The sequence below is a fragment of the Colletes latitarsis genome, chromosome 9 (genome assembly GCF_051014445.1).
Source record: "Colletes latitarsis isolate SP2378_abdomen chromosome 9, iyColLati1, whole genome shotgun sequence".
Classification (NCBI taxonomy): domain Eukaryota; kingdom Metazoa; phylum Arthropoda; class Insecta; order Hymenoptera; family Colletidae; genus Colletes; species Colletes latitarsis.
In genome coordinates this window covers 28,641,822-28,661,056 of record NC_135142.1, presented here as the reverse complement: position 1 = coordinate 28,661,056, position 19,235 = coordinate 28,641,822, and the positions used below count along the sequence as shown (strand labels likewise).

The 19,235-nt window shown below is 42.5% G+C and overlaps 1 protein-coding gene across 2 annotated transcripts in view; it reads left to right on the top strand.

Annotated features, from left to right (window-relative positions):
- Mesr3 (misexpression suppressor of ras 3) overlaps positions 1-17,225 on the top strand; it is a 32,334-nt gene extending 15,109 nt beyond the window's left edge. For both annotated transcript variants that reach the window (XM_076772672.1, XM_076772671.1), the window contains exons 2-4: positions 12,045-12,305; positions 12,424-12,636; positions 12,715-17,225. In XM_076772672.1, coding sequence (XP_076628787.1) covers positions 12,051-12,305; positions 12,424-12,636; positions 12,715-13,053 — 807 coding nt within the window. In that variant the 5' untranslated portion in view covers positions 12,045-12,050 and the 3' untranslated portion in view covers positions 13,054-17,225. The remainder of the gene's footprint in view (positions 1-12,044; positions 12,306-12,423; positions 12,637-12,714) is intronic.
- Positions 17,226-19,235: the final 2,010 nt, after the last annotated feature.

Here is a 19,235-nt window from a genome sequence, read left to right as displayed (position 1 = left end):
GAGTACAGGAGGTACCAGTATTTATCACTGTTTACATCGTACAAATTTTTACGAGAACCTAAACATAATTTAAAAATAAAAAAGTGCTAATTTGTATCGAACCTATGAAGTCCTATCAAGATGTCTGACTATTCGTTGAACTCCCTACTGTTTTAATATTATTACTTTGCAACATCAATCTGGCGAGAAGGTTTAATTCTCAGAGCCAATAATAAAACGATGTATTAATATAAAACGAAAAGTTAGTTTGAACAATCGTGCCCCTCCGGTTTATTCCCCCCGAATTAACCACAAAGGTCTTTTTTGCGATATCGCGATCAAAGAGTTTGCGTCACCGTGTGTGTTGAACTTTGCAAACGCGGCTGGAAAAGATCGAGTAACCTCGGGCAGGGTGGTTTCGTTCAAGTTGGGGGTCTGGCGAGGCCAACTCTGAACGATAACCTCGCGGATACAAGGGACGATGACGTCAGGTTAGCCTCAGAATCAAGGCTCGTCTCCAGTCTCTCCCCTCTTCGAGGATAACCTGTCCCAGCGACCATGATCGATCCATCCTTCGCGCGGATTCTACACGACCATTTTTGCGAATTTCCATTCGCTTTTGCATGCGTCGGGCAAACGGGAATGCAACTCGATCGCGAGCACGTAATTGCCGCGAAAAACATCGACGGAAAATTGCCCGGACACCGATATCGTTTTGCTCGTGGTTCGTTTCGTCGATCGACGCCATGTTGGACGCTTGACTTCTTCTAACGTAAATTATCCTTTTGCACTTTTAATCGTGCTTGGGGCGAGAAATTGTGAAAAACTAGAGAAACAAAATACTTTTCTGCTCGTATTTATTTATAGACTACATTATATAGGCTTTATAGGCTCTAAAGCTTTTCATCTGACCATAAAGAGCAAGTAAACAAAATATCATCCAGATTGGACGAGGATAGTAGGAGTTATAGGGAGCTCACAAACACACAGATCTTTCGTTCTACGGTTAATAACTGTCTCGCGATAGTATTTCTCTAGTAGAGAGGCGAGTTCAGAATCTTAAGAAGCGGTCGATTTCTCAAACTTTTGCTCCAGATACGTTTCGTTTGAAATTTTCAGTCGCGCGTCGTCTTATCGATACGACTAACGTTTCGAAACGGGAGCGAATGGTATCGTCGGTGACATCATAACGTCTGAGAACAACTGGTCGTTTGTTTGCGGATAGACTTCCTTCTGTTGGCAAAACGCGTCGTAAGAAAAGACATGCACCGGGCCCGTGGTCGCGCGTGCTCGTTTGTATTTGTTTAATTTATAAGCCTTCGTACGTGGAAAAATGTTTAGGTAACGCTCGGAAATTTTCCGCGAATCGTTTCAGATAAACAGGAGGAAAAGACGCGCGCTGTCGACTGGAAAGCTCGTAATCGCATGAATTGCAAGAAACAGGATCTTTCTCGGAAAAAATGAACGTTGCGAAACCGAAAAACAAAAACAAAACGCGTTGATTGCAAATTATATTGGTCATTAGTATAATACAATTATAATCCAATGCAGCATTTGTTGTTTTACACTATTCCTAATGTAAATCACATTATTCTAAATTCAAGGGTAAATTGTAGATTTGAAGCATCCGGTCACCGGTGCCATGCTAAAATTTTGCAAACAAATCCGGATTATATCAAATAGTTGAACGTAATATTAAACAGAAAGGCTACAGCACTGTAAAATAAATTTACAAAGCGTATTAATAATTTTGTGAGTGTGTAGCGTATGTTTTGGAAGAAGAGGTGGCTTTGCGGGCCGATTAAGGCTTCCTTTTTAAAATATATACGCGATGCTCGATTTTATATATAATTTTCCTCGTTCGTGCTTGTAAGGCGACGACATGAACACGTTTGATCGGCTTGCGTAATCGGCACGCGGCTCTTATCGTCGACTTTACCTCTTCGACGTGCCCTTGTAGCTTGCAACGCGTGAGAGCCGATTGTCGCGAGGCGTGCGATTTTCGAGTCGCTGTGAGCGATTACGCGATCGACGCGGTTGGGCGTTTTTCGCGACCTAGCTCCACGGTGGGAAACGTTAATGGGTCGTAATCGGCACACATCGATAACGATGACTAATCGCGTGAGTAAGATGCTGCCGCGTGACGAGAATTTAACGACCTACTGCGTCTTACGTGGAACTGCAAACGGTATGCATCGAATTATCTCGCGAATAACAATTTCTGCGCGCCGGTCTGCTTCGATCGTTGAACATCTCGGTATGTATGGGAACCCGCTCGTAATCGCAGCCATAGAATCCTGTACGATCGCACGGAAGCTGTCATTGATCGAACAAGAAGAAATAAAATATCCTTAAAACAAAATTATTTTAAAAAGCACCAAGGTGTCCAGGGAAGAATATATTTCGAAATATCATGGAAATTAACTGGGAAATTATGGTCCTAATAAAGACGTGTTTTTTCTACCATTTTCGCGAAGAAAAATGAGGAACGTCTCCTGGAGAAAAGTATTTGGCGATAGGTCTCGAAGATGTCTCATCGTTCGTTTGATATTCAACGAGGGGGCTCGATGACTAAGAGGCTACGTAGGCGGAAACAAATCATCAGCTCTAAATTGATATCGCGTCGCGTTAGATAGTCGGCGTTATCGTCCTCGCGTGCACCGCTGCGTTTTTTTCCCGCCGCATCCTTTGATTCCGCGGAATTTTTTTGTGAGAAGAACACTTTATCGCGTAAACAACCGGGTATATCTTTCCGATGCGTTTCCTGGACGAGCATTCCATTTTCGGTTATCACCCCTATCTTATCGTTCTCTTTTAACGACCTGCACTTTTGCAACGTCGTCAATGAACGAGCCTTCGATTTTACGCGCGCGATTAGATTAAATCGCGAGCCCGCCATTAAGACGTTATTCCCAACCGACGAGATTTTGCGCCAAGAAACAGTGCTTTGCTAGAAGTTAGTCATCGATCGTTTTTTATCTGGTAACTTAACCATTTTCATAAATTAGCAAGTTGTAAATAAGCTTTTTCTGGTTCCCTCGCTCGCCAGTAGAGGGCTACGCTCGATTTGTCCCTCTCGCAAGTGCTCGATCGACCATTGATTGTTCTGACGTATAAAACAGAGCCTGTTGACTTAATGTGGTCAATAAATGATGTTCAAATAATTTAATAAAGATGATCGAAACTTGAATTTATGCTCTACCAGTCGAATGGATACGTCAATTTTATTTGTTAATTATTCGATGCTGTAGAGTTAGTATGGAATTGACTGTAGTTGGACGTACGAATGCGGTGGGTCCTTTTAAAAGCGTCTGGAACATTTTCCACGAGAGGATTTAATCCTTTCTGACTACTACTTCGTCCTGGATGCGGTCAGGATTAATCTCGACCGCTGCGGTCGGCTGGTTCTAGCTACCTAAGCTGGTGATATATGCAAGTACATATATTTCCCTGCAATATGCCTCGGGACATGCACATAGAGTACACTTAGACGCTACCGAGAGCTTCTCTGCATAATCTTAAACGTTATTGCGACCACGACCCTACCTCAGATTGCGTCTAGAGTCCGTATAGCGATTTCTTACCGAATGTCGATCCTTCTTTGAAACAGTTTTCTATATACTGTAAAAGTCAACGCGTGTCTGGTTATTATATGCATCAATAATAAACGGAAGAAATATTCAGTGTTGACTCTACAGTTTAAAAATTTTTAATCGAATAACAAAGTAGGGAAATGAATGGCAAATTTTTTTAAAATTGTCTACGATATCTGCGGAAAAATCCGACACGCCTCGCGGATGATATTTTACAAAAATGTGGAAACCTACCTACCCAACGAACCGTGATTTCTTTTTAAATATAAACGAGGCGGTCTTTCCATCCGGGGTCCACAATGAAAAACGTAATTGCACGAAACTTGCATTCATAAAATGTGCCTGACGCGGGGGAAACTTTACGCTTTTCATGTTTTTAACGCGGAATATCATCCCTTTATAGCGCGTCTATAAAGGAACTAGAGTAATATTTTTTATCGTCCCGAGCTCTTTTCTCAAACAAAGATCGAATGCTCCGCCGAAAGGCTCGATTTTGACCCTTTCCGAATTATCCCGAGGCTCGGTTTGACGGTAATAAAAACGCAAAAAAAAATATTTTTCGTATCCCAAAGGTACGCTGAAGAAATGGGAAGAATCCCAGACGGATCGATCCTATCGTTTGCTCGGAATAAATTCCACGAAAATTGTTCCTCTCCGACAAGATGGACTACCCCCTTAACTGGAGGACGTTGTTGAATTTATTCCGTTTTCTCGCGACACGGCGGTTTGTTTTCGAAAGCAAGGGCCCTCGTTATAAAATTACACGTCTAAAACACGATCGTAAGAGAGATTAACTTCTGTTTTGCAACGCGTTTGCCCGCGTTGGCCAACGAGTTTCGAGAGGGCTGCGCGGTGCGTTTATTTCGGCGGTCGTCACAGTTACGTCCCGTTCCCGTTCCAGCGTAATTCCTCTCGCGTACTTTGAATTATGACCCTGCACGATACGTCCCGCGCACCGTGCGATAATATATACATCGGCCGTGCACGGATACTCAATGGAGCAGCAACGAATCAGGAAAGCAACTCGGTGGGCAGAATCGTAGCGTGTTGGTCGAGCGGATTTTTCATTCAGATCATTGTCCGTCCGAGTTTTATTCGTCATTGATGAAATCGCGCGCGTTTGTTGGCATCGGAAAGCAGTAAAACTGGTTCCGCGTAATGTATCCTTTCTTATTACACCTCGGCGATTTTACAATTACGTTACGACACGTTTAACCGTGGTACCAGGCGTACCCATTTGTGGGACATTGACAAAAGAAACGTTTACACGAACGTTTTGTAACTTTTCGGGCAATTTTTCAAACCTGGATACACGGTCACTGTCCATGATCCGTATGTGGACCACAACCCCGTGCTGTTGGACACGCAAATGGGAGAATGGACAGTGGACATTAAAAATGCATTTGAATTCCATGCGTTTTAAGGTACGGAGTTGAGATAAAGTGTATCGTAATTTTGTTCCCTTTAGGTAATGTATTATGAACGGCTGACGCTTTGAAACAATTCACTCTGAAGTTGAAATGTTAAAGAAAATAAATTTTAGCGAAGTTAGATGAAAGTTTTGGTCTAGCAAATAATTTTACGGTTTTGAACTGGCAGTCAACGCGTTAAAGCGTTTTGCAGTAATTCAGTCCTCGGTTTGAAACATAGAAGATACTCGTAGCGTGAAATTGGAGAGCCCGAAAGGTACAAACGTTTATATTTTCTTCGTTGTTAACGATCTGACCCCAAGAATATCGGTTGCGTCGCGTGATTCTCGATCGCTTCTAACCGTGCTCTCGCCATTTTGTTTCGCGGGCGATCGGTTGCCGTTCGACCGCAATTTCGCCCTCCGGATGATCCAGGTAAAAACAGAAAGCTCTGAGAAAGTAAATTTCTGCCGATCGTCGGGGCGCGCGGCGACACAGTCTCCTCGATTTCTCTGGCTCGAGCGTCGTTCATGGAGATGACGCCATTCCTCATTACGGTCATTCACGTCTCCGTAATAATTACGCTACTCCTCGGACGGTTACTCGGCCAGTCCGACGTTTCTGTCGTCGTTCACCATGGCGGCCAACTCTCTCAATAACAATCGTGGGTGTCTGCGACCGATCTCGTTGCTTTCGACCGCGTCTAATTGACGTCTACTAATTTCAGCCAGAGTTAGCTTGCATTCGGGACTCGACCGTTTATGATAATTCATTCGTTCGTACTTTGTTCTACGAATTAATTTTAACGTATCAAAATAATATTGTTGCCTAATCCTCCCTGGAAATGGCGGTCTTTGGGAGGCTTCAGCCGATTTTAACGTATTCTTTTCTAGATTTCGCGTCGTTTGCGATCAAAGGGGCGACGATAGAAGAGTTTGGGGGCGATGCAAAACGCGGTTCGCGAAATAATGGCCCGTCGAGGTGGAAAAGACAATGGCTCAAGGCGGAGAGCGACACGGAGAGGACAAGCGAAAGGGGCCCGCGCGTCGATAGATCGTTTCGTCGTGCTTATTGTACATACACGCGTCTCTGTATCATAGTGTTCCCCGCGCCCGTTATGAGAAACGACGCGTTAGAGCGAGGGAGAAGAAAATCCTCCGCAAGAAAGAGAGAGATTCGAAGCGTCGCAAGTGGAAAGCAGCGACCAAAAGGAGAAACTTAATATAGTTTCCGCCATATTGGATTAGTCCAGCGTTTCCCAACCATCACCTTAACGCCTCAAATACTTATTATATCTTTAATCTGCACGAATAAAAGTGCAACTTTGTACACAACTGTAGAATTTCTATTTTCTGATCTCAGACTCGGATTATTTATTTATTCGCTGGACCCTTCGGTACACATAGGCGTAACGCGACAAAGTTTTACTTTCGTAGGGTATCTGTTACACATTTTTAAAATTTCAACCGAGAATATTCTTATCGCGAGCACCCAAAATAATCCGAGATAAATCGGAACCAAAGACGCAAAGTGGAACACGTCGTCGAAGCCAGTGGCTATCGAAACCAGAGATAAAAATTAAGTAGAATGCCCCTCGGTGGTTCTGTTGTCTCGAACGTGCGACGTCGATGAACAAATCTTGTTTTCTCTTCGTGGAAAGGAAACGCTGGCCGCGCGATGCGTTTTCGAGCATTTTGCGTAACGTCGCGACCACGTCGTTTCGTCTCTTGCAGCAGAGAAAATCGCGGCAGTTCGTTAAGGTGCAATTAACCGTGCTGTGTTCTCGAGCCATCGTAAAGTGCATTCCTCGTCGGCGATAACGATTATCGTCCTTTGACCGTTCGAGGAGATAACGAAATCTCCGGTCGTACCATCCTCCACAGTGTTCTTTCTGAAACTCGTGAACGTCGACATTCTTCCAAAATTCATAAAGCGTACAATTTGATGAATTTCGTAAGTATAATAATCTGTTTACATTATTGAATTCTTTGTCGAAGCATTAGGTATCGTTCCGAAAATAGTTTTCTTTAATTCGTACGCTCGGATTCGTTAGGCAGCGTTCAGTGGAGCTGTTTTTCGTTTATGCGTTGGCATTCGGTCGCCTCCTAGCTTCCCAACAACGCGTTTGTTCCCTCGTACAATGCCCTGGTCCCTTTTTGTTCGTCTTGAAAGACGGTAAACCGGGAAAGGCATTTGCAGCATGTGATGTCATACTGGCGTAACCCTTCGTTAGTCGGGTGACATGTGTCACCCACTCGTACATTTCTCTTCGTAGTTCTGAAGCCGTTTGGATCGCCAACGGCGTACAAAAAAAAGAAGACATTTGAAACAGCGCAACCAGTTGCATCCACCTTTCTTTCGTTAACGAATTCCTTCGAGAGCTAATCCACGAAAGTAGAATTCTCTTTCGATTTAAAATTTATCCGATTCTGGGGCACGGGTGATCCCTCTCAGGTGCACCGTGCGCGTTTCTCGCGTTCTTTGCCAACATCCGAGTCGAATCGTTTTTCTTTTCTTTATTGTCGCGCAATCGTCGGCCGATTTCAGCGATCTTGGCTCCGCTCGCGCGAAGAAAAAGTAGAACTCCGGTACCCACGGCCGAACAATTCTGTCGTGAGAACGCGAAACCACGCGGGCCGAGCGAGCCTAATTATCGCCGGTTGATCCGAGAGGCGTCGTGTTCTTATCGGGGTCGAAACAATGGCGCATCCTCGCTGAGCACACTGTAACGCAGACAATGCGCTTCCGGTGTGCATTTCGCGCGCACGAACAGACGTCTCGAACGGCTCCCGTTTCGATCCACGTATCGTTTCACCGGTATCGATACGAGCCAACGCGTGCGGGCGTCACCGTCGATCGAACACCAACGATCCTCTGCACCTTATAACCTCTTAGAAATTTTTTTAAAAAACCAAGCGTACCTCAATACAACTCTAAATCAAATATCGCTTCGATATACAGGGTGTTCGGCCACTCCTGGGGGATTCTAGAGGCCAAAATAAGACGGAAAACAAGAATACTAATTTGTGGATGGAGGCTTCGTTAAAGAGTAATTAACAATTAAATTAAAAAATTTCAAATCGTTCTGAAAAAAATGTTGTTAGCTGTGGGGGTCAATTACAATCATTTTTGGTGGATAGACATACCCCCAAAATCCTACCCACTTTCTAGAAAAAAATTCGAGAAGGTGTGAAATTCTTCGACGAAATTAAAATATTTCAAATCATTCTGAAAAAAATATCGTTAGTTGTGGGGGTCAATTACGATCATTTTTGGTCATTATACATACCCCCGAAATCCTACCCACTTTCTAGAAAAAAATTCGAGAAGGTGTGAAATTTTTCGACGAAATTAAAATATTTCAAATCGTTCTGAAAAAAATATTGTTAGCTGTGGAGGTCAATTACGATCATTTTTGGTCATTATACATACTTCCGAAATCCTACTCAGTTTCTAGAAAAAAATTCAAGAAGGTGTGAAATTCTTCGACGAAATTGAAATATTTCAAATCGTTCTGAAAAAAATATTGTTATCTGTGGGGGTCAATTACAATCATTTTTGGTCATTATACATACCCCCGAAATCCTACCCACTTTCTAGAAAAAAATTCAAGAATGTGTGAAATTTTTCGATGAAATTAAAATATTTCAAATCATTCTGAAAAAAATATCGTTAGTTGTGGGGGTTAATTACAATCATTTTTGATCATTACATATACCCCCGAAATTCTACCCACTTTCGAGAAAAAAATTCAAGAAGGTGTGAAATTTTTCGACGAAATTAAAATATTTCAAATCGTTCTGAAAAAAATATTTTTAGCTGTGGGGGTCAATTACGATCATTTTTGGTGGATAGACATACCCCTGAAATCCTACCCACTTTCTAGAAAAAAATTCGAGAAGGTGTGAAATTCTTCGACGAAATTAAAATATTTCAAATCATTCTGAAAAAAATATTGTTAGCTGTGGAGGTCAATTACGATCATTTTCGGTCATTATACATACCCCCGAAATCCTACCCACTTTCTAGAAAAAAATTCGAGAATGTGTGAAATTTTTCGACGAAATTAAAATATTTCAAATCGTTCTGAAAAAAATATCGTTAGCTGTGGGGGTCAATTGCAAGCATTTTTGGTGAATAGACATACCCCCGAAATCCTACTCAGTTTCGAGAAAAAAATTCCTTACTGGCGGAACTTTAAACGTTAATAACTTTTTAACGAAGCCTTCATCAACAAATTACTATTCTTGATTTTCCTTTTATTTTGGCTTCTAGAATCCTGCATTAAAATTTTTCCCAGGGGTGGCCGAACACCCTGTATCGATGTCTAAAAACTTTTATTTCAATAATTTCGTTGCAACGAATGGAGTCCTATCGTAATAATAATAGGAATATAATGTCGATGGATAGAATTCCAGCGTGGGGGGAAAAATGTGACGCGTCGCGAGACACGGGATCGTTGACACGATCGTCGATCGCCGCTGACCGAGAGAGGGTTGCGAGTTCGTAGACGTTGGAACGCGGTGGAATTCCACGCTAGAGAACGATGGACAGGGACCTATGGATCGTGATTAGTCACTCGGATGGCTCGTTAAAGGCGTCACTGTGATCGAATTAAGGTCGAACGAGAGCGGGACTTTTCTCGCCTCGATTATGTGGGTCGGTTAAAACGCCATTGGCTGATTAGCTTCGGCCGTGGAGCCGCCAGCATAACCGAACGGAACGACCCATTTTACTTTCGCGGCCAAACTTTACCAAATTCCATTTCCGAACAACTAATCGACGCTTCAAAGTCGACTCGTAACATAGTTTTCGTTCAGTTAGTAAATCGTATTGTAAGTTCTCAGAACAAGTAACATTCTTAAAAATTATTAAATAGAGAAGAATAAAAGTGTTGCTAATTCCATTTCTTAAAGAAATCGTTAACTTTAGAACTCCACACCGTTTTAGTAAAGTACTTCTGTCGTTTAAAAGTTTCCAAAGGTGACAGTGTCTACCCTTCGGCAGTTTATCCTAGAAACTCGATAATTTCTTCTTGTAGGACACGATGGCGAGTCCAGGGCAGGGAATTCAAAATTTATTTTGGTTTAATAGCATCGGTGTCGTTAAATTGCTAAATAGAAAACGAAATTGAATATCCTTCGTAGAAGTTCCTGCGATTAAAAGCGAGAAAGTTAACGCCAGGAAAGTTCCGCGACAAACGATGTCAGGTTTTTTTCTAACCTCGGGGTTCAAACCGGTCGCAGAGAAGGAAACCGATACGGGAGAAAAATTCGCGGTCGCGAGTGCATACTAAACGACTCCTCTTCGTCGAAACGTGCAATTGTCACGGTCGAACAGTCGGCGGGATTAATCTCTTAATTCGGTCTAGGTCGGATAGATTTGGATCAATTTAAGGGGTTACGTCACCTGGCGACGAAAAAAAAGATTTCCTCGGAGATGGAAATTCATTTCTGTTCCCTGTTTAGGCGATCCAAGGGACGCGTGTCGTTACAAAATAGCACCCCAATTAGCCAACGCAGACGCAAGGATTCTGTCTGTTTTCGAATTGAGTGGAAATTTTTGAGTTTTCCGGGTCGTCGATAAAGAGGCCGCGGTTATTTATAGAACGATACCACCGTGGCTGCACGGGGTTCAGCTCCGGGAAATCGATGAGCTTTCGTGGGAGCTCGCGAAAGGATCGTCCTCTGGGCAAGATTTCCCCGCGACAGGCCAAGCGAGTAGGAATATTTATTTGCAAGCCCAACGCGAAAAGAAATTTATTTTAACGTATCATTAACTGCCATTCGTTAAATAAAAATGCGTACGAAACCACTCTTCTTGACCCTCTTCGTTTTTACGTCCGATCGTCTGACTTCGATTTTAATGTGCTTTTGCGGAATGATAGTGAAGTGGTCCCTTTAGGTGTACGCAAAATATTGGATGTAAACACTAAATACTTTCTAAAAAATAGATAATTTAAGTGGGACCATTGCAGGGACTATTCGCAGGATGTCTTCTAAAATTTAATATTGATAGAGTCCAGAAGATTTTGTGCGAAAATACAGGGTGTTCGGCCACCCCTGGGAAAAATTATAATGGTGGATTCTATTTTAGAGGCCAAAATAAGACGAAAATCAAGAATACTAATTTGTTGATGGAGACTTCGTTAAAAAGTTATTAACAATTAAATTCAAAAATTTCAAATCGTTCTGGAAAAATTATTTTCGCCTTCAGGGGTCAAATACAATCATTTTTGGTGAATAGACATACCCCCGAAATCCTACCCCCTTTCTAGAAAAAAATTCGAGAAGGAGGGAAATTTTTCGACGAAATTAAAATATTTCAAATCGTTCTGAAAAAAATATTTTTAGTTGCAGGGGTCAATTGCAAACATTTTTGGTTAACAGATATACCCCCGAAATCCTACCCACTTTCTAGAAAAAAATTCGAGAAGATGACATTTTTCGACGAAATTAAAATATTTCAAATCGTTCTGAAAAAAATATTGTTAGCTGTGGGGGTCTATTAAAATTATTTTTGGTGAATAGACATACCCCCGAAATTCTACCCACTTTCTAGAAAAAAATTCGAGAAGATGACATTTTTCGACGAAATTAAAATATTTCAAATCGTTCTGAAAAAAATATTGTTAGCTGTGGGGGTCTATTAAAATTATTTTTGGTGAATAGACATACCCCCAAAATCTTGCGCATTTTCGAGAAAAAAATTCAGTATGATCGAAACTTTAAACGTTAATAACTTTTTAACGAAGCCTCCATCAACAAATTGGTATTCTTGATTTTCGTGTTATTTTGGCCTCTAGAATACCCCATTAAAATTTTTCTCAGGGGTGGCCGATCACCCTGTATAATACTGTAGCAATTAGAAGCGTCTAATAATGAGCGTCATTAGCTCCTGGTGAAGGCAATTCTCCTAATTGCTGCAGCGTTGGAGCATAAATAAACTCCTACTTACGATACAAGAGTACACGAAAGCTTCAATTACACCTAATGGTCCCCTTTCATCCCTGCGCAAAGTTCAAAGTCTTTCGCTGACCGTGACAACCCCATTATGTTTTCAGGAAAAGATGAACGCACCGGTGTACGCGTCGTCCTGCCCTGCGTTGCAGTCGAATCTGTCGCTGCACAGCTCCTCCTACTACAGCGAGTACAACGGAGCCGCTAGGAGGCGGTTGTCCTCGACGGGGGAAGCCGACACCTCGGCCACGTCGAGCTACGAGGGTAGCGACAGTTCCGAAAACAGCGACGAGTCTCGCCTAGAACCGGTCAGCCAGATGGAACGCGAGCAACTCGAGACCTTCTTTCGGGGCTTAAAATCTCAGGTGAACGACTTGAACCCTTTCGAGGTCACTGTTCGATCAGCTTAACCATCACGATAGATTTCGAATCATTAAAGGGCGATCATTGAAGGGTTGGTAATTTTTCGTTTGGACGACGCAGGTGTTCGTCTGCGAGTCGCTGGCGAACCTGTATCTCGGGAACGCGTCGCAGACCGAAAGATGGGAGCTCCGATTCACCGGGATACCGGTGGTGGTTCTGGATCTCGGGGAAACGCGATCGAGATCCAAGCGGCGGATCCAGATCCTGCTGGCGGAGCGCGGCACTTGCTTCACGCTCTGGCGAGAGACCATCGACAATCTCTCGTCGTACAAGGTAACCGATTTTTCGTACGCCCCCGCGAAGATCAGGCGAGTCCTATTAATTATTTGAATACCGCGGATTCGTGTCCAGGTCTCTGGTCCAGCGTTCCACACGATGTGTCTGTCGTCGGATCACACGCGCCTCGCTGGCCTCAGCTTCGACAATCCGAAAGCGGCGAACGATCTCTGGCAGCACATAGAACGGCTCGTCTCCTGTCCGGAGAACATCAGCCTGTCGGTGCCGGGCAAGAAGAAGAAGAAACCGGTGCCGAAGAAGGTGGTGCTGCCGGCGAAGAGCAACATCAGCCAGCCCTGTCAGTTCCAGCACGTGACCAGCGTGGACGCCGCCGATCGGTCGCGATACTTCTCGCTCCAGACGTTGGTGCCGGCTCTGAACGAGCTGGGCAACTCGTTGGAGGCGAACTTCTGAGACAACGGGAAGCCCGACGAGCCCACGGACTCGTAGTTCCCCGGCTCGTCCCTCCGTTCCCTGTCCGATCGGATCGTTCTAGCTAAATTACGCCGAGAAGATCGGAAGAGAAACCACGATTCTCGAGCTAAATCAAACGCGGAACAGACGAACCTCTGTCGCCGCTTTCCCCTCGCAGGAACCAGAAACGAAGATGGATAATGGCGTAAGATCGTCGGTCCAGATTTCGGTCCCAAACGCCTCGAGCAGACGTTCTCGAAAGTCGTTGCACGGATTTTATGCGTTTATGCACGGAGAATATATTTTGTAAAATATATGAAGAGAGAATTACACTCGTGACGAGGTTCGATGCGTTCTACAACGTTCGTGTTTGTTAAATATTTGTAAATTAACGCGTTGACTGCCAATTGCAATCAGTTTTGGTGAATAGACATACCCCCGAAATCCTATCCACTTTCTAGAAAAAAATTCGAAGTGTGAAATTTTTCGACGGAATTAAAATATATCAAATGGTTCTGGAAAAATTATTTTCTGTTGCGGGGGTCAATTACAATAATTTTTGGTCATTACACATATCCCCGAAATCCTACGCTCTTTCGAGAAAAAAATTCCTTACCGAAAATCTAATTAGGTGGCTTTCGACGAAATTAAAATATTTCAAATCGTTCTGAAAAAAATGTTGTTAGCTGTGGGGGTCAGTTGCAATAATTTTTGGTGAATAGACATACCCCCGAAATCCTACCCACTTTCTAGAAAAAAATTCGAGAAGATGACATTTTTCGACGAAATTAAAATATTTCAAATCGTTCTGAAAAAAATATTGTTAGCTGTGGGGGTCAATTACAATCATTTTTGGTGAATAGACATACCCCCGAAATCTTGCGCATTTTCGAGAAAAAAATTCGAGAAGGTATGACATTTTCGACGAAATTAAAATATTTCAAATCGTTCTGAAAAAAATATTGTTAGCTGTGGGGGTCAATTACAATCATTTTTGGTGAATAGACATACCCCCGAAATCTTGCGCATTTTCGAGAAAAAAATTCAGTAAGGGCGGAACTTTAAATGTTAATAACTTTTTAACGAAGCCTCCATCAACAAATTGGTATTCTTCATTTTCGTCTTATTTTGGCCTCTGGAATCTCCCATTAAAATATTTCCCAGTGATGGCCGAGCACCCTGTATAATCGTTAGAACCTCGATTATCACAGTAATTTTCAGACCCCTATCGCTTCTGTGTCTTGTATCTTGCTTGTTGCTTATCCACCAGCCCCTTCACTTGTTGACAGTACGCAACGAACGAGCCTTTGTACAATAACCACCCTTTTGCGTAGAATTTCATAACAAAATAAAATTGTAGAAGCCCACGTTATTTCATTTTTTGGACTTTCGTATCCCAGTACGGCATAAATGCATAAAGTCCACGGTATGTCACGATTGTTCCAAAATCGAATGGAGTTTCTCTAACAAACCGCGACCGTTTCGAGTGTGCTTTTAGAGAACGGAGGAAATTATGATTAACGGAAGCGTGAAGCGAAAATTATGATACAATGTTCGTGGAAACGCGCGCGTAGACGTCAATGGCGGACGTTAAAGCTCGAACTCGCCGTTGCCGTTGCGACGAGAGCTTGGTTGTTGAAAGTACTCGGCCACGTTTTTGTTCGTCGGTCGCAATTAGCCGACCCTTCTGCGTTCAGAAAACCGTTGTAATTCCTTTTGGCGCGGAGGGGTTCTTTCGGTGCGTTTTTTCTCCGCGATTCCGGTTCCATTTTAACCCCTCAATGCCCATATCGTGCCATTCTCAGACAATTTTCATCGAGTCTATTTGCATTCAACTTTCATTTTCTGTTCTTTCGTGCGTGCGAATAATTGGCATAACGATGCATAATTATCCCAATTACCGGAACGATTTTTATTTATTACGATATTAGCGCACTTTCCTTTCGTGGATTATTCTCTGTACCGCGTAGACTTGCAATTTGCATTATATATTCTTTTTCCAATTTAATCGTGTTTACGATAAACTGTTATTAGAGAAAGAGACGATGTTGCACTCGAGCGTGGGCACTGTGGGTTCATTTTTAACGAACAGTTACTCAGATAATTCTTTTTGTTCGTTCAATATCACTCCACAACTCGAATTCTAATTTTGATCCAAGAAAGACTCAACTTGGACGGATAATTTCTTCACGAGTCGAAGTTGAAGAGGTTTACAAATAGAAAAATTAACGGAAAGGAACCTGTAATTAATATGCAAGCACCGTAGGAACTCCGCCATTCATATTCATAAGACAAGACTGTTTGAATGCGGGAACTTTCGAACCATAGAACTCTCACTTCCTCTGAAACCGATCGAAGAATGAATTTTACGTTAAAAAAGAATAAGTATTCGCGAATCCTTCAGAGGCCGTCAACGACGAGCAACGCGCGTTTCAAAATGGTAGACTCTATTCTTTCCGAAATGTCGACAAATTGCGTCTGGAATGTACAAATGTAGCAAGTTTCGATTTCGGCGTCGACAAATCCCATTTAACGCCTTCTCTGTTCACCGTGTAAATAAATTCGCTTACATACACTAATACTCCGACTAATTTCAATTGTTAATAATTTGAAAGAATTCTATACTACTTTTTAATCATTTTCAAGGCACTTCGTGACCAGCGAACGCGTTAGAAGGACCGACGTCGGATATATAAACATTTACAAGAGCCACGGACGTAACGATTTCTCGTAAAATGGTTAATCTGCGCGAAAAATCGTCCTGTCCGTAGCTCTTACGAGACAAATCATAATAAAAGAAAAACTCGATGTTTAAAACGACTTCAGGATTTACGAGTAACAACGTTTTCGCGACTGTTTAGAATTGTTGTAGTTAATCGTTCGATGACCCTAAGTATTCGTCGTTAGATTTGAAAATGATTCGCCGTCTAAAGTCCAGCGATCGTTGCAAAGCGTGGAGCGCATAGAAAATCGAAATTTTCACCGATCCTTGGCATCGATAGAGAATTACCGAGTTTGTCACGGGAACTGCTTCGCTGTGCGCTCGACGCTGGCGTTGGTAATAATATCGCTGAATTTCTATGCACGATGGCTCGCGAAAAGCTTCTTCGACGTTCACCTTTGACCGTCGGTTTCTCTGCGATCGTGCGTCGAGAATCGTCGATACGCTTTTGCCTCGTGTACCGTTCTCATTCCGCGACACTTTGTCATTTATCACGGAGTCGGGGCTTTTGCGTCGATCTTCGAACGAATTTATGTCGCTATACATATGCCTCGATAGCTCTACGCATACGTCGATGTTTAACTCCTATTCCGAGACGGAGGAGAAGGTAGGACAATTCTAAAATAGTAATTTCAGTCGAAGCGTGAATAATCGCGTCGTAGATCTTAATGTTTCTTTCCCAACGAGAAATAAGAACAGAAATTATATTATGAAAATTTAATTTGAATAATTGAAATGCATAGATCGTATCCTTGTCGCCACATCGAAGATACCTAATCTCGTATTTCGCGTTATCGTTTAACATTCCTACCTTCTGCTCTAACGCGCCACGCGTTCGACTAACGACGCGACAAGACTGTTCTCACGACACTACATTTAAACGAGCGATTTTAACGTAGACAGTGTAACGATAATAGCCCTAGAAAACGTTTCGTCGTTACCAGACTTTGATCGTTAATGTTACTCGCCCCTTTGGCAGGCGATCCTCCGATATCGCGTGCGTATTTAGCCCTTGTCCACTGTTACTTCTGTCCCGTTTCGATCGTTAAAAGCGAAACGTTCGCAGGCCCGCGAATAAAGGATCTTGCCCGGCAAGCATTCTATTCGCTTACTTTTTCGTCCAAGGGTTAAACGGTGAATTTTTTCGCAAGTGGAAAATCACACGGATCGTCATTTCTCCCGCGTTGAAGAATAAATTACCGTCGTATATTCGTTCGCTCGCGATCACCGAGGCTTCCTGGCGGATCATAGAGACTTAAGTGTACACGAAGACAAACTTCGATATCAATTTAACATTTAACTTCTTTTGTCTACGACTGTGATATAAATATATTTGTATAGTTACGTTTCGTAATACGTATCCGCATTGATTAATCACTTTGATATGTATAAGTTTACCGAGCATCGTTAAGCATGTAATAATTGTGGTAATAAATAGTAACTTCATGAACGGGTGTCTATGCGTTTCTCCTATTTTAAAACAGTTTCCTTTTATTCAAATGATATCCTACTTCGTCGTAATGCCCAAATTATCGTTCTATAAAGTTGTTTTGTTACTGTTTCAAACGAATTATACAAGCAACAATATTCTGCATGAAAAGATGTTTAATGCGTCTGACCATTATTTGTTACTTCTACTTGAGTTCGTGAAGTGAAAGAGAGGGTGAAAACAATACTTTGCAGACAGTTTGGTACTGTCGTTCTTCTTCTACACATTAACTAGTAATTATATACGTCGACCCTCTTAATTTAAAAGTTATTTTTACAATAAATAATGCGCCGATTTGTGAAGGACTACATCCTCATCTGCTAAAGGAACGTCGGTATTTGATGTCGAATAGTTTGCTCTCTGTGCCGCTAGATGGCGGGCATTTTTCAACCTCAAACCCCCTGGTGCTAAAACGCCCAAGTTTGTCGTGGAATAGTTCGTTACCTTCAACGCTAGATGGCGTGCATTTCTAGACCTCCAGCCCCCTGGTGCTAAAACGCCCAAGTTTGTCGTCGAATAGTTCGTTACCTTCAACGCTAGATGGCGCTTATTTACCGACCTCCAGCCCCCTGGTGCTAAAACGCCCAAGTTTGTCGTGGAATAGTTCGCGTCATTCACGCTAGATGGATTTCTCGACAAACTTGGGCGTTTTAGCACCAGGGGGCTTGAGGTCGGTAAATAAGCACCATCTAGCGTTGATGGTAACGAACTATTTGACGACAAACTTGGGCGTTTTAGCACCAGGGGGTTTGAGGTCGGAAAACGCGCGCCATCTAGCGTTGAAGATAACGAACTATTCCACGACAAACTTGGGCGTTTTGCCGTAGGTGCCAGTGCAAATCATGTACCACCGATGGGTCACACTTGAATATTTTCAGTAAAGAATTTTTTTCTCGAACGTGCGTAGGAATTCGGGGGTATGTTTATTCACCAAAAATGATTGTATTTGATCCCTGCTACCGAAAATAATTTTTCCAGAGTGATTTGTAACTTTTTAATTTCACCGAATAACTTAGGCAGCTATCCCCTGTCGATTTTTCTTAAACATTCGTTTTTAATTTTTAGTAATCTTGTTTGATGCCCTACAGAAAAGTTGTTTAATACCTTTTTTGTAGGTACCCATGAGCTCTACTTCAGGAAAAGGTTTCATTAAAAGATATTCATTATTGCAGGAGTTATGGCCGTTTGAAATTTGGACCACTTTTATGGAGTTTTTCTCATTTTGCGGGGTCAAGGACCAACTTTTCGAATACTTTTGCGATTTGTACATATTCTCCATCAAAATACGCGTAGATTGCTTTTTTAAACATTAAAATCGTCCAATCCGTTCAGAAGTTATGACGTTTTAAAGATTCGCATGAAATTTCCAGGGTACATTCTGGCCAGAATTTATATTTTCGGTAAGGAATTTTTTTCTCGAAACTGAGTAGGATTTCGGGGGTATATCTGTTAACCAAAAATGCTTGCAATTGACCCTTGCAACTAAAAATAATTTTTCCAAGACGATTCGAAAGTCTTTTTTTTCACCGAAAACTTTCAGCACTTAATCGAATTTTTTTCTCGGAAATGGTTAGGATTTCGAGGGTATGTCTATTCACCAAACATGATTGTAATTGACCCTTCTAGCTAAAAATAATTTCTTTAGAACGATTTGAAAGTTTTTAATTTATAAGTACGGCCGCGTTTATGATTATCCGCAGCACCGTGGCAGTTCGAAGCAAAAGTCTCCTTTGTTTTTCGGTTCCCGTGGCTTGATAAAGAATGAATTCGCGACGCGCCAGTCGTTACACGGCTCATTTGCGCGATCGGGCCGCGGAACGCCGGCCATCGCGCTTATAGATGCATGGAAATTAGTATGCAGGCACGGTGTCGACAGCCCGGAGCAATTATTTTAGGGGACCGGCCACGCTGACGTCGTGCACGTACCCTCGTAAAGTTAATGCCTCGATGTTTGGACTCTCGTCGAACGAG